General features: G+C 41.1%; 1 protein-coding gene across 2 annotated transcripts in view; it reads left to right on the top strand.

The window, feature by feature from the left end:
• Nucleotides 1-23,769, top strand: part of MCTP2 (multiple C2 and transmembrane domain containing 2) — a 337,462-nt gene that overhangs the window by 295,828 nt on the left and 17,865 nt on the right. For both annotated transcript variants that reach the window (XM_073618403.1, XM_073618402.1), the window contains exon 20: nucleotides 17,472-17,581. In XM_073618403.1, the coding sequence (XP_073474504.1) occupies nucleotides 17,472-17,581 (110 nt within the window). The remainder of the gene's footprint in view (nucleotides 1-17,471; nucleotides 17,582-23,769) is intronic.

The raw sequence follows: 23,769 nt of genomic DNA, 5'->3' as shown, positions 1-23,769 counted from the left end.
CGTTACCATACCTCACCAATCCCCCTGGAAGCTGGATATCACTGAAGTAGACACCACTATTCCAGTGATCTCCACTTGCTTCCTGTGCCGAGTAGCTGCCCTGCTTTTATGTGAACACAAGAGGTCGGCGGCTTGGCATAGATGCCAGTCAGAAAATGCTTAGCATTTTCTGATTAAATGTGCAGTGTTCTCTTATCATGGCGAGTATGATGTCACCTCCCTCCCTATCACCCCATCCAATTAGAGAATTCTTTGTAATCATTACAAAAAATGCAAAGTATTTTCTAAATGGCATCTATGCCAAGCAGCCAACAACCTGTGCTCAGAATTCACCAGGTCAGCTGCTTGGCATGGGACCCAGAAGCAAGTGAAGATCACTGGAGTAGCAGCATCCACTTCAGTGATTTCCAGGTGCATTGTCCAGGTATGGCATATGCATAAGTTACATTGATCCAAGCTGGACCAATGTAACTGTGTATAAAATATCCATACCTAGAATTCTTCTTTAAGTGCACTCCCCTGCTTCTCTATTAACCTGCCTTGGAAGTACCCAGTTCTTCAGGTATGGGGAAGCTTGCGACAATCTTTTCCCTATTAAATACTTGGGTCCAGACTGGCCAATTGTCAGACCCAAGCACTATGACATTGGGTCAAAGGGGAGGTCATTGGTCCTGTCTGAGCTTTGACAAAGGTCAACATGGAATTTATACAGGGTTTTCAACTGTGGGCTTTGGCAGGAAAACAGTGCAACAGGGATAAGTATCGGAAGTAGGGGAGAGCTGTCATGAGATCCCTTTTGCTACACTTATCTGTTGCTTGAGCCCTTTATACCCTGATATGGTAGTTATACATTGGCAGTTTTGTGGAGGGTTTTGGAGCTTTTCTTTTGATTGAAAGCAGGATTGCAAAGAATTGATAGGTTTACAGCAATCTGTCAACCCTGCGCTCAACAGTTTCCTAAGAGAGTAATTAAAACTTAACTAGGAATCCATTATAAAACCTTCTTGACAAGAGATTTGGGTGGTTTCAATCAATTCCCATTGCAATTTCTATTCTTTTGTTACTAGAAACCAGGTAAATGATGAAACCATGGTTGACCGATTTCCATGGGCCATCCAATACCAAGTGATCTTTTCAAAGCTAATAGAAAGTTTTTTTAATTTTGGTTTCGTTTTTTTTCCGGGTAAAAAGTCAACCAGTATGTAAATTGCTAATGACATGCAAATGCTGGAAAGAGTTTGCTGAGCTTTACGTAGCCGAAATGCAATCCGATTTAGGATAGGATAGAGACCTGCTGGGCAGCAGCTTGTCTTCTGGTCATATGATTTTATTCTATATGGCTTGCACTGCAAGGAGGAGAGCAAAAAAAAAAAAAATGGCAAGGTTCGGGAGATATGTCTACCAACCTCAGTTTAATTACAATCTGGATATTAAAGAGGAGCTCTAGAAACATAGTTGGTGACCCCTATATACCAGTTTTCTAATTTGAAACAAGATACTGTACCTTTTTAAGGCTCAACTCAGTCATAATACTATGACGTTGGTGTGGAGGGAGGTTTGGAAACCTTTTGCAGAATTCTGGGTGCTGCTGCTATCCAACACTTCCAGAGGTGTCAGATAAAGTGTCCCCTGGTGGCAACCAGGGTTCCTCTCTCGACCCTCTACATCAGTACAGAACACTATGTTGATTTAGGGGTCTGCAGGAAGAATTACAGCGGCCAGCAGGGGAAATTACTATCTGACACAACCATAAGTGTCTGATAGCAGCGGAACCCAGATTTTTGCAACAGAGCTAAGTTTCAACACACCACACCTTGGTGTGGGTTTACGTGTTTTATTTATACCTACTATATAAAGCCACAATCCTATCAGTAAGACCCCTTTCATACTGAGGCAGTTTTCGGGCGTATTATAGCTTGAAATAGCCTCTAAAAAGTGCCTGAAACTGCCTCACATTCTGTGCAATGAGTGCTTTCACACTGGCGCGGTGCGTTTGCGGGACGTTAGAAAAAGTCCTGCAAGCAGCATCTCTGGGGCGGCTTTGGAGCGCTGTATTTAGTGCTCCCAAAATACCCTGCCCTTTGCACTGAATGGGCAGCACTTCCAAAGCGCCTTAAAAGCGATTTGAAAGCGTCGCAAAATGGGACTTTACACTTTTTTTTTTTTTAAGGTAAAAATTTCCCCGCTAGCGGCCGAAAAGCGCTGCAAAAGCACCGCTAAAACGCTGCAAAAATGAGCGGCGCTTTAGCGTTGTTTTGATGGCGCTACAGTGTGAAAGGGATCTAATGTACAAGATGTGTCTAAAAAGTTCAGTGAATGGTATCAGAAAACAAACAAAACAGAAGATACAAACAAATTACCTTTATTGGCCTTCAAAATAAGTCGCCGTCCCTCCCAGCACACTTTTGGCACTGTTCATAAAGCTTCTGGAAACTGTCAGCAAAGGCCTCTTTAGGAATCGATCACAGAACCACTGTTACACATTCTTGGATTGCCGCCACATCTGCAAAATGTGCGCCTTTCATGATGCTCTTTAGGCGGGGAAACAAAGAAGTCTGCAAGTGCCAGTTCAGGGAAATACGGTGGATGATAGAGAACAGGTATGCTGCGTTGAGGCAAGAATTGGGGCAGACAGATCGCACAGTGCGTAGGCACAGGATGAATCCTGGTCACATATGGTAATGAAATCTCCAGAGGTTTCCATCCATTTTGCTTTCTGTTGGTCTGTCAGCTTGTGTGTCACAAACCAGGAACAGATCTTCCGCTTACCCAAATCTTTGCAGACGATGGTGCGCACCATGTCTTTGCTAATGCCCAATTCCTCCTCCATCATTCGAAGACTCAGTTGCCAATCTTGTGCCAGCGTTTGTCACACTCGCTCAATAATTTCTGCGCTTCTGCTTGTCGATGGCCAACCCAATCGTGGCTCATCCTCAGTCATTTCCTTCGATTCATGAAAGCGTTTTAACCAGTTGTAAACACATGTTCTGCTCATGGCTTCCGTCTCGTACACTTGCACCAACATTTCATGTGTCTCCGTCACTGGTTTCCCCAATTTGTAGCAGAACTTGGTGTTCACTCATTGCTTCATTGCACGGTGACCCTACCACTCGCTCTGACTACGTTCGACTGCCCACGGCAGGTTTGCTCTGACGGTCAAGTGAACTCCATGCTAGGTGGCGCTTCTTGACTTGTCTCTGGATAGCCATGTACATACGCGTGCAACTGGCCCATGATGCTGTTGAGCTGTCGAATCACTCACCAAACTTTTTAGACACACTTCGTATACCTACTATTTAATGCTACAATCTTATCAGTAATGTATACCAACTATAAAAAGCCATGATCTGATCAGTAATGTTTACCTACTACAATGTATAATGCCATGATCCCATCAGTAATGTATACCTACTTTAGGACCACCCTGTAGTTATTTCAATTGTGTATTTAGCGGTTTGCCTTGCATGTCTCTATTTTATATTGGCATAGCCGATGCTAAGCAATCAATGAGTACTTGCACTCATGAAAATGCTCCAATACTAAAACCATTACCTTCAGACTGGCCGGTTTTGCAGTGCTATTTCAAAGCATCATCTGGTGCAATTTTGTTTAGCGGTTCAGGTGTGATTCCAATGCGAATTGTAGTGTATGAGATTAGAAATAGCACCTGAACCAGATTGAGATCGCACAGGACTCTTTTGTATCGCACTGCGGCTGATCCACTCATATGCGAACAGGCTGTAAAAACTCACTGAAACGCATGAAAACTGATGTGAAACGGATGTCTCTACAAGTGAAATCTGTGCGGTTTTCCCATCCATTTTCATGCATGTATGGTGTGAATGAGCCCTAAAAACACTGTCGCATGACATAAAAATGGGTATCAATAATTTGTATAGGGGTGTACTTGAGAAAAAGTATTGGTACTCAGTCTTAAAAAAACTGAAATAAGCGCATCCCTAATTTATATACAGGAAGTCCCCGAGTTAGGAACACAATAGGGACTGTAGGTTTGTTCGTCGCGACACTGCATTTGTAAGTGTAACTTCTGGTCGGAACACTGTATTCGTAAGTGTAACTTCCGCCTGTGCATGGATGCGGGATGTTCCGGGCGCGTGTTATTTTATCTGGGGCATAGTACGGCAGTGTGGGATGTGTCCAGAAGAGCTCGAAAGGTATCCAGGACCAGCGTGGAGCACAAGTGGCCTGCATTTGAGTCGTTCGTAACTCGGGGACTGCCTGTGCTTGTGACAATAGCCTTGAGTGGAAAGTGTTTAAAGTGGTTGTAAATCCTTACATATACCTAGTGAAGAGACTGGCCTCAGGCGATACAAGAAGAATAAACAAAGCCTCCTAGATAAGTTGCACCTGTTTATCTGCGGCCCTCTCTCCTCTACAGTCATCCAAAGTCCATTTCTTAGCTTCAAAAGACAGGGGGAAGGGATCTGATGTCACAAACTGCACATCAGAGAGCAGAGTGTAAGCTTAAACCTGAATGGAGGGAAAGGACACACCCCCCCCCCTACACAATCTCATAGGGAAACATGCACAGCTGAGGCTGTCAGTCACCTGTTGTGTGCTAGGGGGGCATCCCCTAGGATCGCTTGGTGCCGGCATAGACTGTCATAAGTGATTCACGCAAATGGCAGAGGAATGCAAGAGCAAACAGAAATCATGCTGGGTGCTTTTTACAGAGGCAGTTACAGACTATAGAAGGATATGCTTTGTTCATTTTTCATTGCAGAGGTTTACAACCACGTTAAAATAAAGTTCTAGCATGTAGAATGCGGTCTATTAACACTAGGTGAATTGCGATATAGTAATGTACTATTTCACATCCTTCTCTTTTCCTCCATGATAGTTGCACTGTCATGCCATTCATAGCAGATTTTTATAGCACAGAATCAGCCCCCGTTTGACTTCTACTTCCCCAGATGGAAGACACTCTGCTGGATTCTTTCTACAGCGTTCTGTTAGAGGGAATAGTTCAGAGTGTATCATGTCAAAAGCAAAGATCTCTTTGGTCTGCGAAACGATGGAATAATGACCTCATGATTTTGTTCCACTGAAAGGACGCAGCACAAGAACTTCACTGTTGGACATCTGCTTGCTGAAATGATATGCAAAATGTAACTTCAAGATGTTAACGAATTCTGAACCCTCTTAGAAAAACAGACTGTTCACGGAGTTGAAAGGTTTTTTGCCTTCTTGAATGCCTTGACCCATTTTGTAAGCATTTTGATTGAAAGAATGGAGGCAAATACTAAGCATGTAGATACGCATTTCACCATTACAATATTGCAATGCAGCAGGCATCGTCCAGGTCATGATATCTTTTGTTATTTTGTCATAGATTGGATAGAGAAATGTAAACAGTCCTAATTAAATTTTACTATTGTATGTTAAATTTCCTTTTTAGACCGTGTTTTAATAAATTAACATCCTGTCAGCATTTTGGCATTTTCCAGATACAGTGTTTTGAAAAGTCTGTTCAGAGCATCTGTTTCCTTTCTTATAGATCACTATATGTATTGTCCTATATGCTGTTTTGTAACGATGATGCAACAGACAAAGTATTTACACTGTGCAGTGTTGGGTTGAAAAGTTAATGCAAATACATTGCCTTCTTCGGAGCAAATTAATACTGTATTGTGAAAAAACATGTTATTTTGATGGCAAGCTGCCTGTTAGCACTTTTGGCACTTTGAATAATTTGTCAAGTCACTTGTATGTCCATTAAGACCTCATTCAGACGGGGCCTGATACCCGCTTTAGCCACCAGATTCTGTATGCAGGCAGCCTACCTATTTCTGTTGGGACGCAGCGGCTGGACGAACACAGCCACTGGTCCCAATTTGACAGCCATGTGTGTGTGAGCAACAATGAACAGTCTGTATGGCTGTGAAATTGAGACCATGGTCTGTATCTGTGCAGCCCATCTAGGCATTTTTTCTACTGCGAATGACATTTTAAAGTAGCCCTTCTGAACCAGGATGCCATGGAGCCCTAGCGTTCTTCTGGAGCAGCCATTTTCAACCAGGGTTCCATGGAGCCCTAGAGTTCCTCTAGAGCAAATATTCTCAAACAGGGTTCCATGGAACGCTAGCATTTTTCCAGGGCAGCCCTTCTGAACCAGGACACTATGGAACCCTCTAGCGTTCCTCTAGAATAGCAATAGGAAAAGAAAATACCGCTCCAGGTGAGGGATGGAACCAGGTAGGCTGGGGAATGGACTCCTCCCAAGGATACTAGCCTCAGCTCGCCGGCCGTGCAATTTGGATAAAAGGAATGGATGGCTGCACACCGAGGTAATAATGAATCCCTTTATTGTAAAATCCGTTACATGAATAACACCACAGGACAGGCAAACAGGTACAGGTAGACACGTTCATTAGTAATGGTAATGAATAACAAACACAGCGTCACTGTGTGAAATGCGTCTATCTGTACCTGTTTGCCTGTCCTGTGGTGTTATTCATGTAATGGATTTTACAATAAAGAGATTCATCATTACCTCGGTGTGCAGCCATCCATTTCTCGTTCCTCTAGAATAGCCATTCTCAACCAGGGTTCCATGGAACCCTAGAGTTCTTCAAGAGCATCCATTCTCAACAAGGGTTCCATGGAACCGTAGAGTTCCTCTAGAGTAGCTATTCTCAACCAGGGTTAGAGCAGCCATTCTGAACCAGTATTTCATGGAACCCTAGAGTTCCTCTACAGCAGCTATTCTCAACCAGGGTTCTATGTAACTAGGGTTGTCCCGATACCGATACTAGTATCGGTATCGGCACCGATACCAAGCATTTGCCCAAGTACTTGTACTCGGGCAAATGCTCCTGATGCTTCCACCGATACCTTGACTGTCAGCGGTGATCGGCGCGTGGGGGAGTTACAAGCTTCTCCCCCCATGGCTTTCAGCTGCTTTAGTGACATACAGCGGTGATCGGTGCTTGTAACTCCCCCACACACGATCACCGCTGACTGTCACCTCATCCCCCTTAGTCCCCCTCCGTTCCTCTGTCCCCCTCCGCTGTCCTGCTCCGTTGCTTTGTCCCCCTCCGTTCCTCTGTCCCCCTCCGCTGTCCTGCTCCGTTGCTTTGTCCCCCTCCGTTCCTCTGACCCCCTCCGCTGTCCTCCTTCTTTGCTCTGTCCCCCTCCGCTGTCCCCATCCGTTCCGGCTTTCCGCTGTCCCCCTCTCTCTTCCTCTGTCCCCTCCGTTCTGCTGTCTCTCCGCTGTGTGAATGGACAGAGTCAGCTGACTCTGTCTATTCACATAACTGAAACATTGTAATCTCCTGTGATTACGATGTGTCAGTTTATGAATGGAGAGAAACCGCTTTCTTCTCTCCATTCATTCTCAGTGCAGCTGAGGCTGCAGAGAAAGGAACTGGGGAATCTCTATCCTCTGTCTCTTTCTCTGTCTCAAGGGGGAGATATCAGAGGTCTGTTAAGACCCCTGATATCTCACCAAAGCCCCCCAACAGGGCTGATTAAAAAAAAAACACACACACATAGTGCAATAAAGAATAAAAAAAAATTAAATTGTAAAAAATAATAAATGTAAATGAAAAAAAAAAAAAAAACACACACACCGTTCACTCCCCCCCCCCCCCAAAAAAAAAAAAAAAACACTGTCACGTGACATTAAAAAAAAGTATCAGTAATCGGTATCGGCGAGTACTTGAAAAAAAGTATCGGTACTTGTACTCGGTCCTAAAAAAGTGGTATCGGGACAACCCTATATGTAACCCTATGGTTCCTTCAGAGATTCCTTGATCTGTGGAAGATTGCTCTCCCATTTGATGGTGGCTGCATGTTTCCAGTGCCAGCAGCATTTTAGAAAGCTAGAAGCACTGAAACCAGTTATCTGTTTAGTTCTCTGTAAGGCTCGCACCCTTTCAACTGACCATCAATGTAAGGAGTATTTTTCACCAACCCAATAAATTTGTTTTTATAAGGGTTCCCTGGGACCTGAAAATTATTTTAGGGGTTCCTCTTGGGTAAAAAGGTTAAGAAAGGCTGCTGTAAATGTTGCTAGGGTTTCCTTGAGAAGTGGCCAGTTGATGTCACATTTGATGGTGCCTGCATAATTGTAAAGCCAGTGCCACTTGGCAGAGGCGGCTGCATGACACCAGTGGTCTTTTCAGCTGTCTGTAAAGCTACATTCGCAAGGTAGCACAGGGGCAGCCACTGGAAAGTACCGATGGACTTTTGCTGATGGGTGCAAACAGCAGCAACTGTCAGATTTTTTTACAGATCAAAGATCAATGGCCTGCACCATCACTATTTACTGGTTATATGCAAATAGAGCCTATGGTTGACCCTGGATGCAGACTGTGTGCATCCAGGGTTTGCGTGTCTGCGGTGTTTGGGCCGCACACAAGTTGGCCAGTTCATATGCTGCCATGGCACAGAATGTTGCTTTGTCCAGAGGCAGACACAGCATATAATTTCAAGGGTTCTTCTTTTGAAAAAGGGTGGTTTAAAGAAACGTGCATTGTTTGTAATTTGTCATTTTTCAGAAGCTGGTTTTCCACTAGACTAAAACACTAAAGCCCTGATTCACACCTGCGTCGTTGGTAGCGTGAAGCTCAAAGCTCCAAAATGCTCTACAACCAAAATGTCCATGTTTTCAAATGGTGCCTGTTCACCAGGTCCATGTGCATGTAGCCTTAACACCTGAAGCTCAAAAAGATACATGGGCTACTTTTGAAGGAGAATGGGGTATTTCGGTCCTATATAATTTATAGTAGAGGTGGAGAATGACTAAAACGAAGTGTTTTTTTTAAAGGCTAAGTTCACCTTTTTTTCTAAAATCCCATCTTCCCTATGTACTGATGTCTCATTAATGTACCTCTGTTGCAGAAAATAAAAAGCTTCTTTATATCATATGACAAGCTTTAGCTTCCAGTTTGTTGTGTAAAAATCTCCTCCGCTACTTCCTGCTACCCATCCCTTATGTTGGAAAAACTGTTAAGACACAGGAAGTAGTTCACCAGCTGACCTCAGTAATACACCCTTGCACCTGTCCTTCCCCCTCCGAGACATTTTGTACCTTACCTTCTTCTTGCATCAATTGCTTATTTAGCAGAGTGTGCTGACCAATGACACAACAGCCTATGTGGAGCAGGCTTAAAGGACAAATAAAAGCAGGCTATGTATTTTTAGTGAACTCTTAACAAAGCTTATGAAAATGACACATATTAATATAATAAAATTATGATTACCTCAACATTAAACCTGTTTTACTTGCTGTAACCCACTTTCTGAGCCTGTGCCCCTGGATTCAGATTATGATGCTGGGAGGAGTCTTGCAGAGCTAGCACCTCATTGTCTTCCACTCTGTGTCTCCCACGGGGAACTACAGTTCCCATGATTCAATTGGCAGTGGACAGTGGCATAGGCGAGACACGGGCAGGGCATAGGACTGAATGTGAGAAGAGGGAGTGGAGCCTTGGCGTGTCTTCTAAGATGATTGACACACTAGGGCAGGGGTAGGCAACCTTAGAGAGGTGGAGATCTACCTGAACAACACTAGAGAAGTCAAATATCACCGGGCACAGCGTTGCCTCCTCACACCTGATTTAAACCTCTAATTGCAGTACTACCGTGCCGCAAACACGCGCATTGCACAACAATCATGGGTTTAAATCAGGTGGTGAGAAGGCAACATATCGCCTCCTCACCACCTATCAACACACACTCGGATCACTTTTCAGATAAGCAGCACTTGTGAATGAGCCCTTAGTTGCATTCAGTAGAGGCACCTTAGGGCTCGTTCACACGTAAAGTTGGGGGTGGTAAAACAGCAGAATATAATAGAAGTTTATGGCTAAGCACCGCAAATCCACAAGAAAGCTTCAGGTACACTGCACTGCACCCGCGGTGTGGTTTAACCTCAGCACATCGGTGTAAAAGCAGCCCTATACTATTATGCGCGGTGTATTGCTTCACACTGACCTGAAGGTCTCTTCTTTCCTGCTGCTGGCACCACTCTGGAGAATGGCCGTAATAAGAGGTGGATTGCAGTTGGTATCACTCCTCATGGGAAAGGAGCCGGCACTACAGGGCGGAGGAATCGGCTTATGCAGCTCTTGCTCCCTACTACTGCTCCAACTTTATAAGTAGTCCCTCTGCATTGCACTCTGTTTGATGCTTTGGAAAGGTGGGTCAGCAAGCCCAGACCGCGATCTACCAGTCACCTGTCCACAATCTAAAGGTTGCTGACCCACGCATTAGGGCTCTCTAAGGAAAGGAAGCAACACCCCTAATAATGTCATGCTGCCGCGCTGTAGTCTCCTGAACAACGGCATAATGCAAAAGGGGAAGACAGAAACATTTGGAAAACGAGGAAGCTATGTTGTCTTCACAATAAAGGAAGCTGGCAAGCTGGAGAGGGAGCAGGTAAATGTCTGTTTACTTGCCTTTATATGACAAACAAAGGCCGACATATTTTACAACCTACTTAGTTTTATCACATATTGATTTTTAGTTCTTGACCTTAGTTCTAATTTAATCCAATGCTGAAGCCTGAATACACCTGAAAAAAGAGTGCCCCAAGACTGCTGAACTTCTATAAACTTCCTTTCTCCATCTTCTGAAAAGCAATAACTTTTTAGGGGGTGGTAACACTACTGCAAGGGTGAAAGGAGCCTAAAGCCGTGTACACACGACCGGACTTTTCAACCGGACTGGTCCAACGGAACAAATCCGTCTGACAATCCGACCGTGTGTGGCGGACTTTAGATTTGGAACATGTTTCAAATCTTTCTGACGGACTCGAGTCCGGTCGAAAAATCTGTTCGTCTGTATGCTAGTCCGACAGAAAAAGGACGTATGGGCAGCTACTGGCTATGAACTTCCTTATTTTAGTCCCTTCGTACGTCATCACGTTCAAACCAAAAAACTTTCGAACGGACTTTAGTCCGTTCTTGTGTGGGCAAGTCCGGTCGTTCGAAAGTCCGTCGGAAAGACCGTCGGGCCTTTGATTCTGAAAAGTCAGCTCGTGTGTACGTGGCATTACTCTCTATATTTATGGATGCATTTGTATTGTTTAAAGTGGTTGTAAACCCTAAAAAAAAAAAACAACAAAAACTAGCTTAGCATACTAGCTCATTATGAATTACTTACCTGAGATCAAAGCCCCCGCAGCGATCCTCGTTCACCGCTCCGGCGGCCGACATCGCTCCGGGAGTTACTTCCGGGTATCGCAGGTTCCGGGGGCTGTGATTGGCCGGAGCAGCGATGACATCACTCCCGCGCGGGAGCCGCCGGTAATGGCACAGTCTAACGTGCCATTGCTTCAGTTTGCATAAATGCGCATGTGTCGATGACGTCGGCACATGCAAATACAGGGGATATCTGGGGTAGCTACAGTTAAGCCTAATTATAGGCTTACCTGTAGCAAAAAATGGTTGTAAAGGGTTTACAACCACTTTAACTGCAATGTAGAATGCATGAAGGGCCAATATATGGCCATGCATTATAGAAGGGGGGTACCTTGAACCGAATTACAAGTCCATTAATTGGTTATAAAAAAGTCCATCTGTATGTATTTCGTATTTATTCAGCAGCATGCTTGGAGTCCAGCTTTACATCGCAAAGCTTTGCATCTCTGTTTTCTTAGAAAAGAAAACACACGTACAAAATCTTTTATTTCATAATGTCCCGTTTCCTATAAAGTCGTTCTTCAGTCATCGTTATTTCATTTTTGATTTTTCTGCCTTAGCAGCAAAACAAACACTTGTACTTAGGTTTTTAAACCAAGTGCTTTTCTCTTTATGTTTAAAAATGAGAAAAATCCACATGGACGCTGTTGTGTTGCTCAGATTGAATCCTTCCTGCTCTTCCCGAGCAGCTTGATAGTTACAACAGAAGTAATGTTGTGCTTGTTAAACTGTGTTATCACCACATTTCTTGGTTCAATCTGAAATGTGTAAATAAAGTCAGCAGGATGTCGATGGCACTGCCAGATGATGTCTCCATGCTGCAGCATGAGTAGGCTTGTCTTGGCTGCTCAGACTTTGTCAGTCGAAGGAATGATACGGTGTGAATTTGGCCATATAATCGACCAGCTCTGCTGTGGTTCCTCCAAGTGCGCATGTAAGATTATATTCTATCATTTTTAAAGTAAATGAACATCAAGGCTTCTTATTTCTGCAAGAGAAACCTAAATCATTATCACAAAGGGATATGTAGAGTAATCAAAATATTGGCTGCTTAAGCTTTGTCAGTCGAAAGAATGATACAGGGTGAATTTAGTCATATAATAGCTCAGCTGTGGTTCTTCCAAGTGTGTGTAGAAGAAATGATATATCTATATTATGTTTATTATTATTATTATTATGATACTATATACACCGCCAACAGTTTGCACATCACTTTACAACATGAGGGCAGGCAGTATAGTTACAATTCAATGCAGGAGGAAACAGAGGGCCCTGCTCATTGGAGATAAATCACATATATATATATATATATATATATATATATATATATATAATAATACTGTTCATGCCAAAAAACTGTCTTTTATTCAAGGATAGTGATCATGTGAAGCCATTTATTATCACATTGTTTTTTGGCTCCTTTTAAAATCATAATGATAACAGAAATCGCCCAAATAGCCCTGATGAAAAGTTTGCATACCCTGGAATGTTTGGCCTTGGTACAGACACAGAAGGTGGCACACACAGGTTAAAATGGCTATTAACCACTTCAGATCCACGCTATAGCCGAATGACGGCTACAGCGTGGTCCTACTTTGCCGGGAGGGCATCAATAGACATCCTCCTGTGCTGCAGGGCGCACGTGGCACGCTCTGTGATCAGCGAGTCTCGAGGCTGATAGCATGAGGAGAAAAAAAACAGCCGATCACCGGCGGCTGTCAGTGGGACATCAGTCCCGGACAGGGAGAGCAGCCGCCAGCTCATCTGTGTCCACCTGTGCCACCTGCCAGTGCACAGCAGTGCCACCTACCAGTGCCCACAGTGCCACCTATCAATGTCACCAATCAGTGCCTCATCAACAGTGCTGCCCATCAGTGTCACCTACCAGTGCCACCTATCAGTGCCATCTATCAGTAACACCTATCAGTGCCCTTCAGTGCCACCCATCAGGGCCCATCAGTGCCATCTTATCAGTGGCCATCAGTCCTGCCTTATCTGTCCCCATCAGTGCCGCCTTATCTGTGCCTATTAGTGCCCATCAGTGCAGCCTATCAGTGCCCATCAGTGCCACCTCATCAGCACATATCAATGAAGGAGAAAAATTACCTGTTTGCAAAATTTTATAACAAACTATGAAACGTGATTTTTTTTTTTTTTTTTCAAATGTTTTCGTCTTTTTTGTTTGTTTATCAAAAAATAAAAACCCCAGTGGTGATTAAATACCACCAAAAGAAAGCTATATTTGTGTGAAAAAAATGATAAAAATTTCATTTGGGTACAGTGTTGCATGACTGCGCAATTGTCATTCAAATTGTGAGAGCGCTGAAAATTGTTCTGGGCAGGAGGGGGGTTTAAGTGCCTAGTAAGCAAGTGGTTAAAGGTTAATTTCCCACATTTGTGGCTTTTTAAATCACAATTAGTGTCTGTGTATAAATAGTCAATGAGTTTGTTAGCTCTCACATGGATGCACTAAACAGGCTAGATACTAAGCCATGGGGAGCAGAAAAGAACAGTTAAAAGACATGCGTAACAAGGTAATGAAACTTTACAAAGATGGAAAAGGATATAAAAAGAGATCCAATGCCTTGAATATGCCAGCCAGTACTGTTTAATCATGTAATAAGAAGTGGAAAATGTGGGGATCTCTTAATACCAAGCCAAGGTCAGGTAGATCAAGAAAGATTTCAGCCACAACTGCCACAGGAACTTTTCGTGATACAAAGACAAACCCACAGGTAACCTCAGGAGAAAATACAGGCTGCTCTGGAAAAAGATGGTGTGGTTACGGCACAATACGATGATACTTGAACAAAAGAGGGCTGCATGGTCAAGTTGCCAGAAAGAAGCCTTTACTGCACAACTTCCACAAAAAAGCCTGGTTACAATATGCCCAACAACACCTTGACATGCCTCATTGGGCTTTTTTGTAGCATTGGTGCAGTAAAGGCTTCCTTCTGGCAGCTCAACCATGCAACTCTTTTTTGTTCAAGTATTGTTGAATTATGCTCCTTAACAACAACCACACCGTCTTTTCGGAGAGCAGCCTGTATTTCTGTATTTTATTTACCTGTGGGGTTTTTCTTTGTATCCTGGGCAATTCTTCCACCAGTTGTGGCTGCAATCTTTCTTGGTCTACCTGACCTTGGCATGGTATCAAAAGAGCCCCGCATTTTCCACTTCTTAATAAGGGATTAAACAGTACTGACTGGCATATTCAAGGCTTTGACTATCTTTTTATATCCTTTTTAATCTTTATAAAGTTCCATTACTTTGTGTCTGTAACAAGGCCAAACATTCCAGGGTATGTAAACTTTTTATTGGGCCGTTTGGGTGATTTCTGTTGTTATGATTTAAAAAGGATCCAAAAAACTATGTGATAATAAATGGCTTCATGTGAACGCTATCCATGAATAAAAGACAGTATTTTGGCATGATTAGTCATATTTTCAATATAAATGCCAAAATTTCACAATTTCTGAAATGTGTGTATGTGTGTGTGTATATGTATGTGTATATTCGATTGTAGAGGAGAACCGCACTCTGCTTACAATTTAGTGCCAGCAATCAGGTCTTCCCACTGACCTCATATATAGAGAAAAAGTCCAAGAGGTTGCTGCACTTAAAAACTTTCTTGCTTTATTTCAGAACATCTTCAGGAAAGAATTACAAAGCAAGTATAATCATTCCAAACAATATCAAGGCAACAAATGCCTATACAGTTTCAGATATGAGTGGATTACGTTTCGGGTCGGGCTAGTATGCTTACGCCCTTCCTAAGATCCGTTGAAGCACATCTGAAGGTTTCATTGCAATCATTCATTTAAATACAGGTTTAATGAAGTACTTCACACATGGAATCAATATGGCTAATTAGTTCAAGTCACATAACATTTAGCATCTCTATATGTGTATATATCTATAGTATGCCATAAATACAAGGACTAGCAACAAGTATCTAATCTCTCTATCTCCTCACTCTTGTTCTTCAGTATGTTCAGTATACCCATAGAGGTACATAAAAATAATATATTCATAAGTAAAAACAAAAAGATATCCCCATCTTAGGATCGCTTTACCTGGCTATTTTTAAATGCTTATTCCAACAATTAAACAAATAAATAAAGGTTCAAATCAACATTTAAACCATATGGAACAATAGTATTTTAAAAAAGGTATACTTCTCTTTTCCTTAGAATCAATTCACGGTTACCCCCTCTCCTATTTTTCTCAATACCTTCCAGGACCATGTATTTTAATTGTGATACATTGTGACCAAATTCCAAAAAGTGTCTTGCCAATGGTAATTGAGTTAGTTTATCACGTATTGAGTATTTGTGTCTAGCTATCCTGTCTTTTATTTTTTGTGTAGTTTCATCTACATAAACTAAACCGCACGGACACTTTATGGCATAGATTACATATGAAGATTGGCATGTGTAATGACCTTGTATAGGGATATTAAAACCCCTATGTGGATGTGTAAAGTATTTACCTTTAATCATAGAGTTACATTGTATGCATGACAAACAGGGATAGGAAGGTTAATCTGGCTGCTGTAGCCACAGGTTGGTCCGATTTTATCAATCGGTCCCATATCGTTCTGCCCTTTCTATAGGAGGACTACATTAAACCTGTATTTAAATGAATAATTGCAATGAAACCTTCAGATATGCTTCAACGGACCTTAGGAAGGGCGTAAGCATACTAGCCCGAAAACGTAATCCACTCATATCTGAAACTGTATAGGCATTTGTTGCCTTGATATTGTTTGGAATGATTATGCTTGCTTTGTAATTCTTTTATATATATATATATATATATATATATAGCTCTATATATATATAGATATATCTATATATATATATATCTATATATCTATATATATATATATATATATATATATATATATAGATATATATATATATATAGATAGATAGATATAGATATAGATATAGATATAGATATAGATATATATATATATATATATGAGAACGAAAATTGTAGCGCTAATAAACTCTTATATCAATAATCTCTGTGCACATGAACATAATGTCCCAAATGATGACGTGTTGTGAAAACAACATAAACAGTCCACAGAGAGTATGTCTGATCCGTGTGGCAGTTCCTTCAGCTTCTCAACAGTCAGCTCAGGTATCAACAAGATAAACGAATAGATGGAATACGCTTACCGAATACGTTGGATTCTACTGCCATAAGCATAGAATCAAAGAGGCTTTTTGCCACCAAGGGCAAAGATGTGAAGTGATGGAGGCAAGGGTAGAGCCTCTGCCCGACCTGGACGTCCCTCTCGGTCCACCGGAACAGGAAACAGGATCCAAACAGTTCCCAAAGGAGAGTGATTCACCAGGGCATGTGGATAGAAGAGAGATGCTCCACATAGTGTGACTCGAGTAGTTTTATTGTTAAAAAAAAACCACAATACATAAAACAAAGCGTGATCACGAAATAAAAAGCAGTGTATGGGGTATAAAAACGCCCTACGCGTTTCGATCTAAAGATCTTCAACAGGGGCATATGGGACCCCCATAACACTGCCAATATTTATAAAATAGTGTATGTAATCAAACATAATACAAGACCAATCAGCTGTCAACGTTTAAACAATGGTTAATCCTATCTAGATATATATCTATATATAGATATATGTGTATATATATAGATATATGTATATATATAGATATAGATAGATAGATAGATCGATATATATCTATATAGATATATGTATAGGTCATTCAAATATCACATTTTTGGTAAAGTCAAAATTATGTGACGTCACCTCCTATTCAAAACAACTACCAGCAACCCAACATCTATGCATGGCTTGGTCATAGATTAGATCAGGGCAGATGGAGTTTTTATTTGTCATATATACAAACAAATGGATATGGATATATATATATATATATATATATATATATATATATGGGGTTTTTTTTTTTTCTTATTTTTGCAAGAAAAATCTAAATCATTATCCATAAAGAAATGTAGAGTAAATAAAGATAAAAAGAACAATCACTTGCTGTTGGCCCAGTAGGCAGGTGAAGATAAAAAATGTTGTTCAGAATCTAACCACTCTAGTCCCCAAGAGATATAACACAATGGCGGTTGTTTGAAACTGCGAGTGTCTGCCAGAAACTGAAAGAGCAGTTTTAATTGGACTGACCCTTCACAGTAGCTGGCGTATCTGGTATACCTAACAGTTATTTTGTAACGTTGTTTATTATGTGCTGTTTGTACAACTGTAACTTTTTTCTGTGCTCTTGTTTTTTTTTTTTAATTTAGGAGTCTGAGAGAAAGAGCATCAGGGACCGAATTCAGATGGTACAAGACATCGTTATTACAGTTCAGAATATTTTAGAAGCGATTGCGTGCTTTGGCGAGCGAATCAAAAAGTATGTTTTAACTCCTCTAAATGTGGTGCATCCAATATGAAGTCTGTACCAAAAGTAATGCAAAAGTGGACTTATTTAATAACTTGCATAGGTCATTCAAATATCACATATTGGTAAAGTAAAAATGATGTGACGTCACCTCCTATTCAAGACAACTAGCAGCGACCCGACCTCTATGCATTTCACCGTAATGGCATCATCAGGAAGTGATGATGCCGTTACGGTGAAATGCATAGAGGTCAAGTCGCCGCTTACCGTTTTGAATAGAAGGCGAGGAGTCCAGGTTCATATCTTCTTGATCGCTTAGATAAGTGTTGTGAAGAATGTAAAGATGGTCATAGATTGGATCAAGGCAGTTTTTATTGGTCATATGTACAAACAAGCGGATATGGTAGGAAAAAAGGGTCTCTATGAACAAACAACCTCTAGCTTTACCTCTGCCCTTTTTAAGATATATTAATTATAGGTTGCAAAGTCTGGCACAATCTAAGCAAGTTAATTATTAAGTTAATAATTACAAGTTGGAAATTGTTAATGGGTGGAATGTTTCTAAATGGGCAGATCCTATGATTGTTGCTCTCGGATTGACATGCTAGAAATAACTACCACTTCTTCCACTAAATTTTTAAAATAAATTTTGGTGTATTAAATATCACTCTGCTAGATACTTAATGACACCTTTTTGTGGCTGACTTTTTTCCTTTTGTTTAGGCTTTGTGCCCTGCTTGTCGGAGCATTTTTATTAAGTGGTTCTAAAGTCATTCAAGGAAAAATACTTTGCAACCTTTTTAAACTCCCCAGGAGCCTGGCTGAACTCCCTCCTGATTACACAGTACGTCTCCTGTTCAGCATGCATCTCTAGCAAGGCATTTTATTTTGAGTAAAGTGTTGTGCCATGGGGCTTCAAATGAGAGAGCCACCGTGAAGCAGCAAGTACAGTACAGAACACTTAAATGGTTGTGGGAGGTGGACCAGCAACTAGAAACCACATGAGCTCTGGAGCACCTGCTGACAATCTACAGACTGTGATGTTTTATAGGTGGTAGCGTGTTCACAGAGAATTGCGAAACACACACACAAGCGTGCTCTATATGTGTTCCATTTCTTGCACGTACAGTTTGTTATATTTGCGATACTTCATGCAGAGCGCTTGGAAAAATACTTCTTAGGGTGACCATAAGCCGCTCAATAACAGCAAGTATTCTGGCAGGTTAAAGAGTTATTTGTGATAATCATAGATTGACAGTATTAATTAAACAACATTTATAAAGTAAGAACAGACATCCAAGCATTGGCAGTATTCCACTCACACCTATTTGATGATATTCTCCCAACATTCCATTTTCCGCCATTGAATAGGGAGCACACATTTATTGCACATGCAACCACAGTGAGTTATTGACTGGGTTAGGGACGAAGGTTTTTATGTCTCTAGAGGACTTACCAGAACTTCAGTTTCAATAAGAGGCCTTGCCTAACAACTGGTCATTACAAAATGTATCTACAACAATGACATTTTTGATGCTGTGATATATGGGATGAGTAGATGTGTTTGTACATTGAGTACATTACAGGAACTATAGTTAAGTGCCTGGTAGCCTATTTTTATTTAAAAAAAAAAAAAAAAAAAATAGCAAAGTCATTCTAACAAAAGGTTTTGAGCTTCACACAAAACAAAAAAATGCTGAGCCACTTGGCTCTACTTTTGGCAGCACGACCGCTTCTAATACATGCTCCAAAGACATGCTGGTAGGTTAATTGGCTTCTGTTCAAAATTGGCCCTAGTATATGAATGTGAGTTGGGGACCTTGGATTGTGGGCTCCTTGAGGGTAGGGACCGATGTGAGTGTGCGATGTATGTGTGGAGCACTGCGTAAATTGATGGTGTTATATATGGGTACCTTAAAAAATAATATAATAGATGAGCATCTTAATGAGACACAATGTACAGGGATAGGGACAATTGTAGACACTCACTCAGGTTGAACTGGATGGACTGGTGTCTTTATTCAACCTTACTAACTATGTAACTATGTAATGTATTGGCTTTTCCTGCTCACTCAGCCTCGGTTACAGAACCTTACTGCACAGGCCCACTCCTGGCCTCTAAATAGGGTTATCCAGCCCCCTCAGGCTTGCTCACACCTCCAGATACTCTCGGACTCCCTCCAGCCCCATGGAATCTCTAGCCTCTTTAGCTTCCTCAGTCTCCCAGACCTACTCTTGGTCTCCCAGACTCTTGTAGCTGTCCAGATTTTCCTAGTCCTTGGGCAAGGACCCTCACAAGGGTTTAACGGGAGCTCCCAGCTCTCCTCACAGGGCTCTGCCTCCACACGGCACCAACTGCACTGAGCTATGCTCAAGCCTGGCTTATAACAATCCTGACCACCTGTGCACTCTCACAGGCTCTTTGTATATAAAATAAATAATAATAAATATATTAAAATATATTGGATATAAAAAGTCTTCACACCCCTGTTAAAATGTCAGTTTTCTGTGATGTAAAAAAAAATGAGACAAGATTAAATAATTTCAGAACTTTTTCCACCTTTAATGTGACCTATAAACTGTACTACTCAGTTGAAAAACAAACTGAAATCTTTTAGGTGGAAGGAAGTAAAAGTAAAAAACTAAAGTATGGTTGCATAAGTGTGCACACCCTTAAACTAATACTTTGTTGAAGCACCTTTTGATTTTATTACTGCACTCAGTCTTTTTGGGGTATAAGTCTATCAGCATGGCACATCATGACTTGGTAATATTTGCCCACTCTTCTTTGCAAAAACACTCCAAATCTGTCAGATTGCGAGGGCATCTCCTGTGCACAACCCTCTTCAGATCACCCCACAGATTGTCAATGGGATTCAGGTCTGGGCTTTGGCTGGGCCATTCCAAAATGTTACTCTTCTTCTGGTGAAGCCATTCCTTTGTTGATTTGTATGTATGATTTGGGTCGTTGTCATGCTGAAAGATGAGGTTTCTCTTCATGTTCAGCTTTCTAGCAGAAGCCTAAAGGTTTTGTGCCAATATTGACTGGTATTTGGAACTGTTCATAATTCCCTCTACCTTGACTAAGACCCCTGTTCCAGCTGAAGAAAAACAGCCCCCTGATGCTGTCACCCCCATGCTTCACTGTGGGTATAGTGTTCTTTTGGTGATGTGCAGTTTTGTTTTTCCACCAAACATATCTTTTGGAATTATGGCCAAAAAGTTCAACCTTGGTTTCATCAGACCATAACACATTTCCTCACATGCTTTTGGGAAACTTCAGATGTGTTTTTTCAAAATTTAGCCGGACTTGGATGTTTTTCATCGTAAGAAAAAGGCTTCTGTCTTGCCACTCTACCCCACAGCCCAGATATATGAAGAATACGGAAGATTGTTGTCACATGTACCACACAGCCAGTACTTGCCAGATATTCCTGCAGCTTCTTTAATGTTGCTGTAGGCCTCTTGGCAGCCTCCCTAACCAGTTTTCTTCTTGTCTTTTCATCAATTTTGGAGGGACATCCAGTTCTTGGTAATGTCACTGTTGTGCCATATTTTTTCTAGAGGAACTGACCTAATTGGGCCCCAAAATTTACATAACCATGTCTCCATCCCTATATTTCATTATAGAACAAAGGAAGGGGGTAGTGGGACTTTAAATGAGGCATGGGTATGTCTTTGAAATAGTCTAGGATACCTTAAATTAAATTAAATGTCACCATCCCACAAGGGAAACTGTATAGCCATAGAGAATTGCTGATCAACTCAATACATAGGAATCAATTCATGAGTAACAAATATATATAATGTATCATAATATACAATACATAAATCATGCACATTGAAGCATAATAAAAAAATAGTAGTCATATTGATATGAATGCTGTTTATAAAATATAGACATAATTGATACAGGCAATAACAATTGTAAAATTGAATGGATATACAAATAAAGTGAACATGGTATTCCTAATGTAAGTGTTATATGTATAAATGGCATACGATACAATTCATAGATGAAGCAGACTTGAAATGGCATCCCTGAGTGTGGACTCTACACGTTTCATGGCGTTTAAAGCCAATCATCAGGAGTGGGATGCATCAAGAGATGGCTAAAGAAATAAACATAAATAAATAAATAGATCAATGGAGTCTCAAATAAAATCATGCTTTCAAAAGAAAAAGCAGGTATTTTAGGATAATATAAATACACATTACCTTTTAGCAACACCCAAATGGATAACCCAACAGTCCACTTATGGGATGGTGACATTTAATTTAAGATATCCTAGACTATTTCAAAGACATACCCATGCCTCATTTAAAGTCCCACTACCCCCTTCCTTTGTTCCATATTTTTTCTACTTGATGATGACTGTCTTCACTGTGCTCCATGGTATAGCTAATGCCTTGGAAATTCTTTTGTACCCTTCTCCTGGCTGATACCTTTTAACAATGAGATCCCTCTGATGCTTTTGGAAGCTCTCTGCAGATTATGGCTTTTGCTGTAGGATGCGTCTAAGAAAATGTCAAGGAAGACCTATTAGAACTGCTGAACTTTACTTGGGGTTAATCAGAGGCACTTTAAATGATGGCAGGTGTGTACTGACTCCTATTTAACATGAGTTTGAATGTGATTGCTTAATTCTAAACACAACTACATCCCCAGTTATAAGAGGGTGTGCACACTTATGCAACCACATTATTTTATTTTTTTATTTTTTTATTTTTACTTCCCTCCACCTAAAAGATTTTAGTTTGTTTTTCAAGTTTTCGAGTTGTACAGTTTATAAGTCACATTAAAGGTGGAAAAAGTGCTGCAATTATTTAGCTTTGTCTCTTTTTTTTTTTTTTTTTTTTTTTTACATCACAGAAACTTGTCATTTTAACAGGGGTGTGTAGACTTTTTTTTATATCCACTGTGTGTGTGTCCAGGGATCCTTTGACTAGGAGAGGGTTGAGGAGAACAGTGGACACACTCCGCATGAGTGCCCCCATAGTAAGTCACTTGCTATGAGGGCACTCGAAATACTTTTTGTAACAGCTAGCCTTGTCTTCCTGTAATTCACTGTAAGTTGAACGCAGATTTTTTTGTAGCCATGTTTTATATGCTTTGTTCATTGAAAATACTATGGGTGTCACAGCCTATCTAAGCCATAAGCAAGAATGATGGATATATAACATGTAATTTTATTGAAACCTGGTACCATCTAGAAATAGGTCTAAAGTTCATCTCTGTTGTTTTTGAGTTCATTGAGGAGGTATGAACAAGTTGGGTTACTGTTTGGTTACTTTAGAGGAATGTTAAGGTGAGTTTAGTAGTAGTACTTTTATGACAGTTCAACACCTGTCTTAACACATTGGATTAAGATGTGTGTACTATCTCTCTGACCATAAGTGTGTATACAAAACTTGCATCTTCAACAACCTTGACTAATATTTGACACTTAAAGTGGTTGTAAACCCCATTCATGAAATCTGACCTGGGCACATACTGTATATCTGTAGTGTTTACTTTTCTCTCTCCAAAGCCCTAAGTCCAATGTCTTCCTGCTGCCCCGTTCCTCTGTTATCATCATGACAACTTCTGACAAGCTCTCTGACACACAAGATAAAAGCAGCTGGAAATTTGTGTCGAGGTGGTAACTTAGATAAGCAGAGAACTTGTTTATCAGACTACAGCTCTGCAAGAAGTTTTTCCATTCCTCTGCCTATGTGGGGGGGGGGGTGCCTTTCCTCCAATCAGCTCTCACACAGTATATGCCCAGACTCCACACCCATTGCTGGAACAGGAAGAAAGATTAATAACACAATGTGCACATTCTAAAGAATGTAGAAAGGGAAAGACTGCAGATTATACATGTGAAACTTATGTAGGGAGATTTGTTTAATCATTGTGTATCATCTGGGGCTGTTCACTTTACTGGGTATAGGTGAGTGTTTACAACCACTTTAAGCTGGGTATACACTGGTTAGTTTTCTGCAATCAGCCAGCATACTCATTGGAAAAAAATAAATGATCGGATTCCCCCATCCACACAAGTGAAGTGGATAGAGGAATCCTTACCACTGTGCTAATGTATTCTGATACACGGTGCTCGTGGCAAGGTGCTTTGGGGACAAGGTGCTTTGGGGGGGGCTACTCCAAAGCACCCTCCCCATGTTGAGAGCATGTGGCCTGGTACGGTTCAGGAGGGGGG

The sequence above is a fragment of the Aquarana catesbeiana genome, linkage group LG03 (genome assembly GCF_042186555.1).
Source record: "Aquarana catesbeiana isolate 2022-GZ linkage group LG03, ASM4218655v1, whole genome shotgun sequence".
NCBI classification, from domain to species: Eukaryota; Metazoa; Chordata; class Amphibia; order Anura; family Ranidae; genus Aquarana; species Aquarana catesbeiana.
Note: the sequence above shows the minus strand (reverse complement) of the source record. Positions and strands in the feature narration are given on the sequence as shown.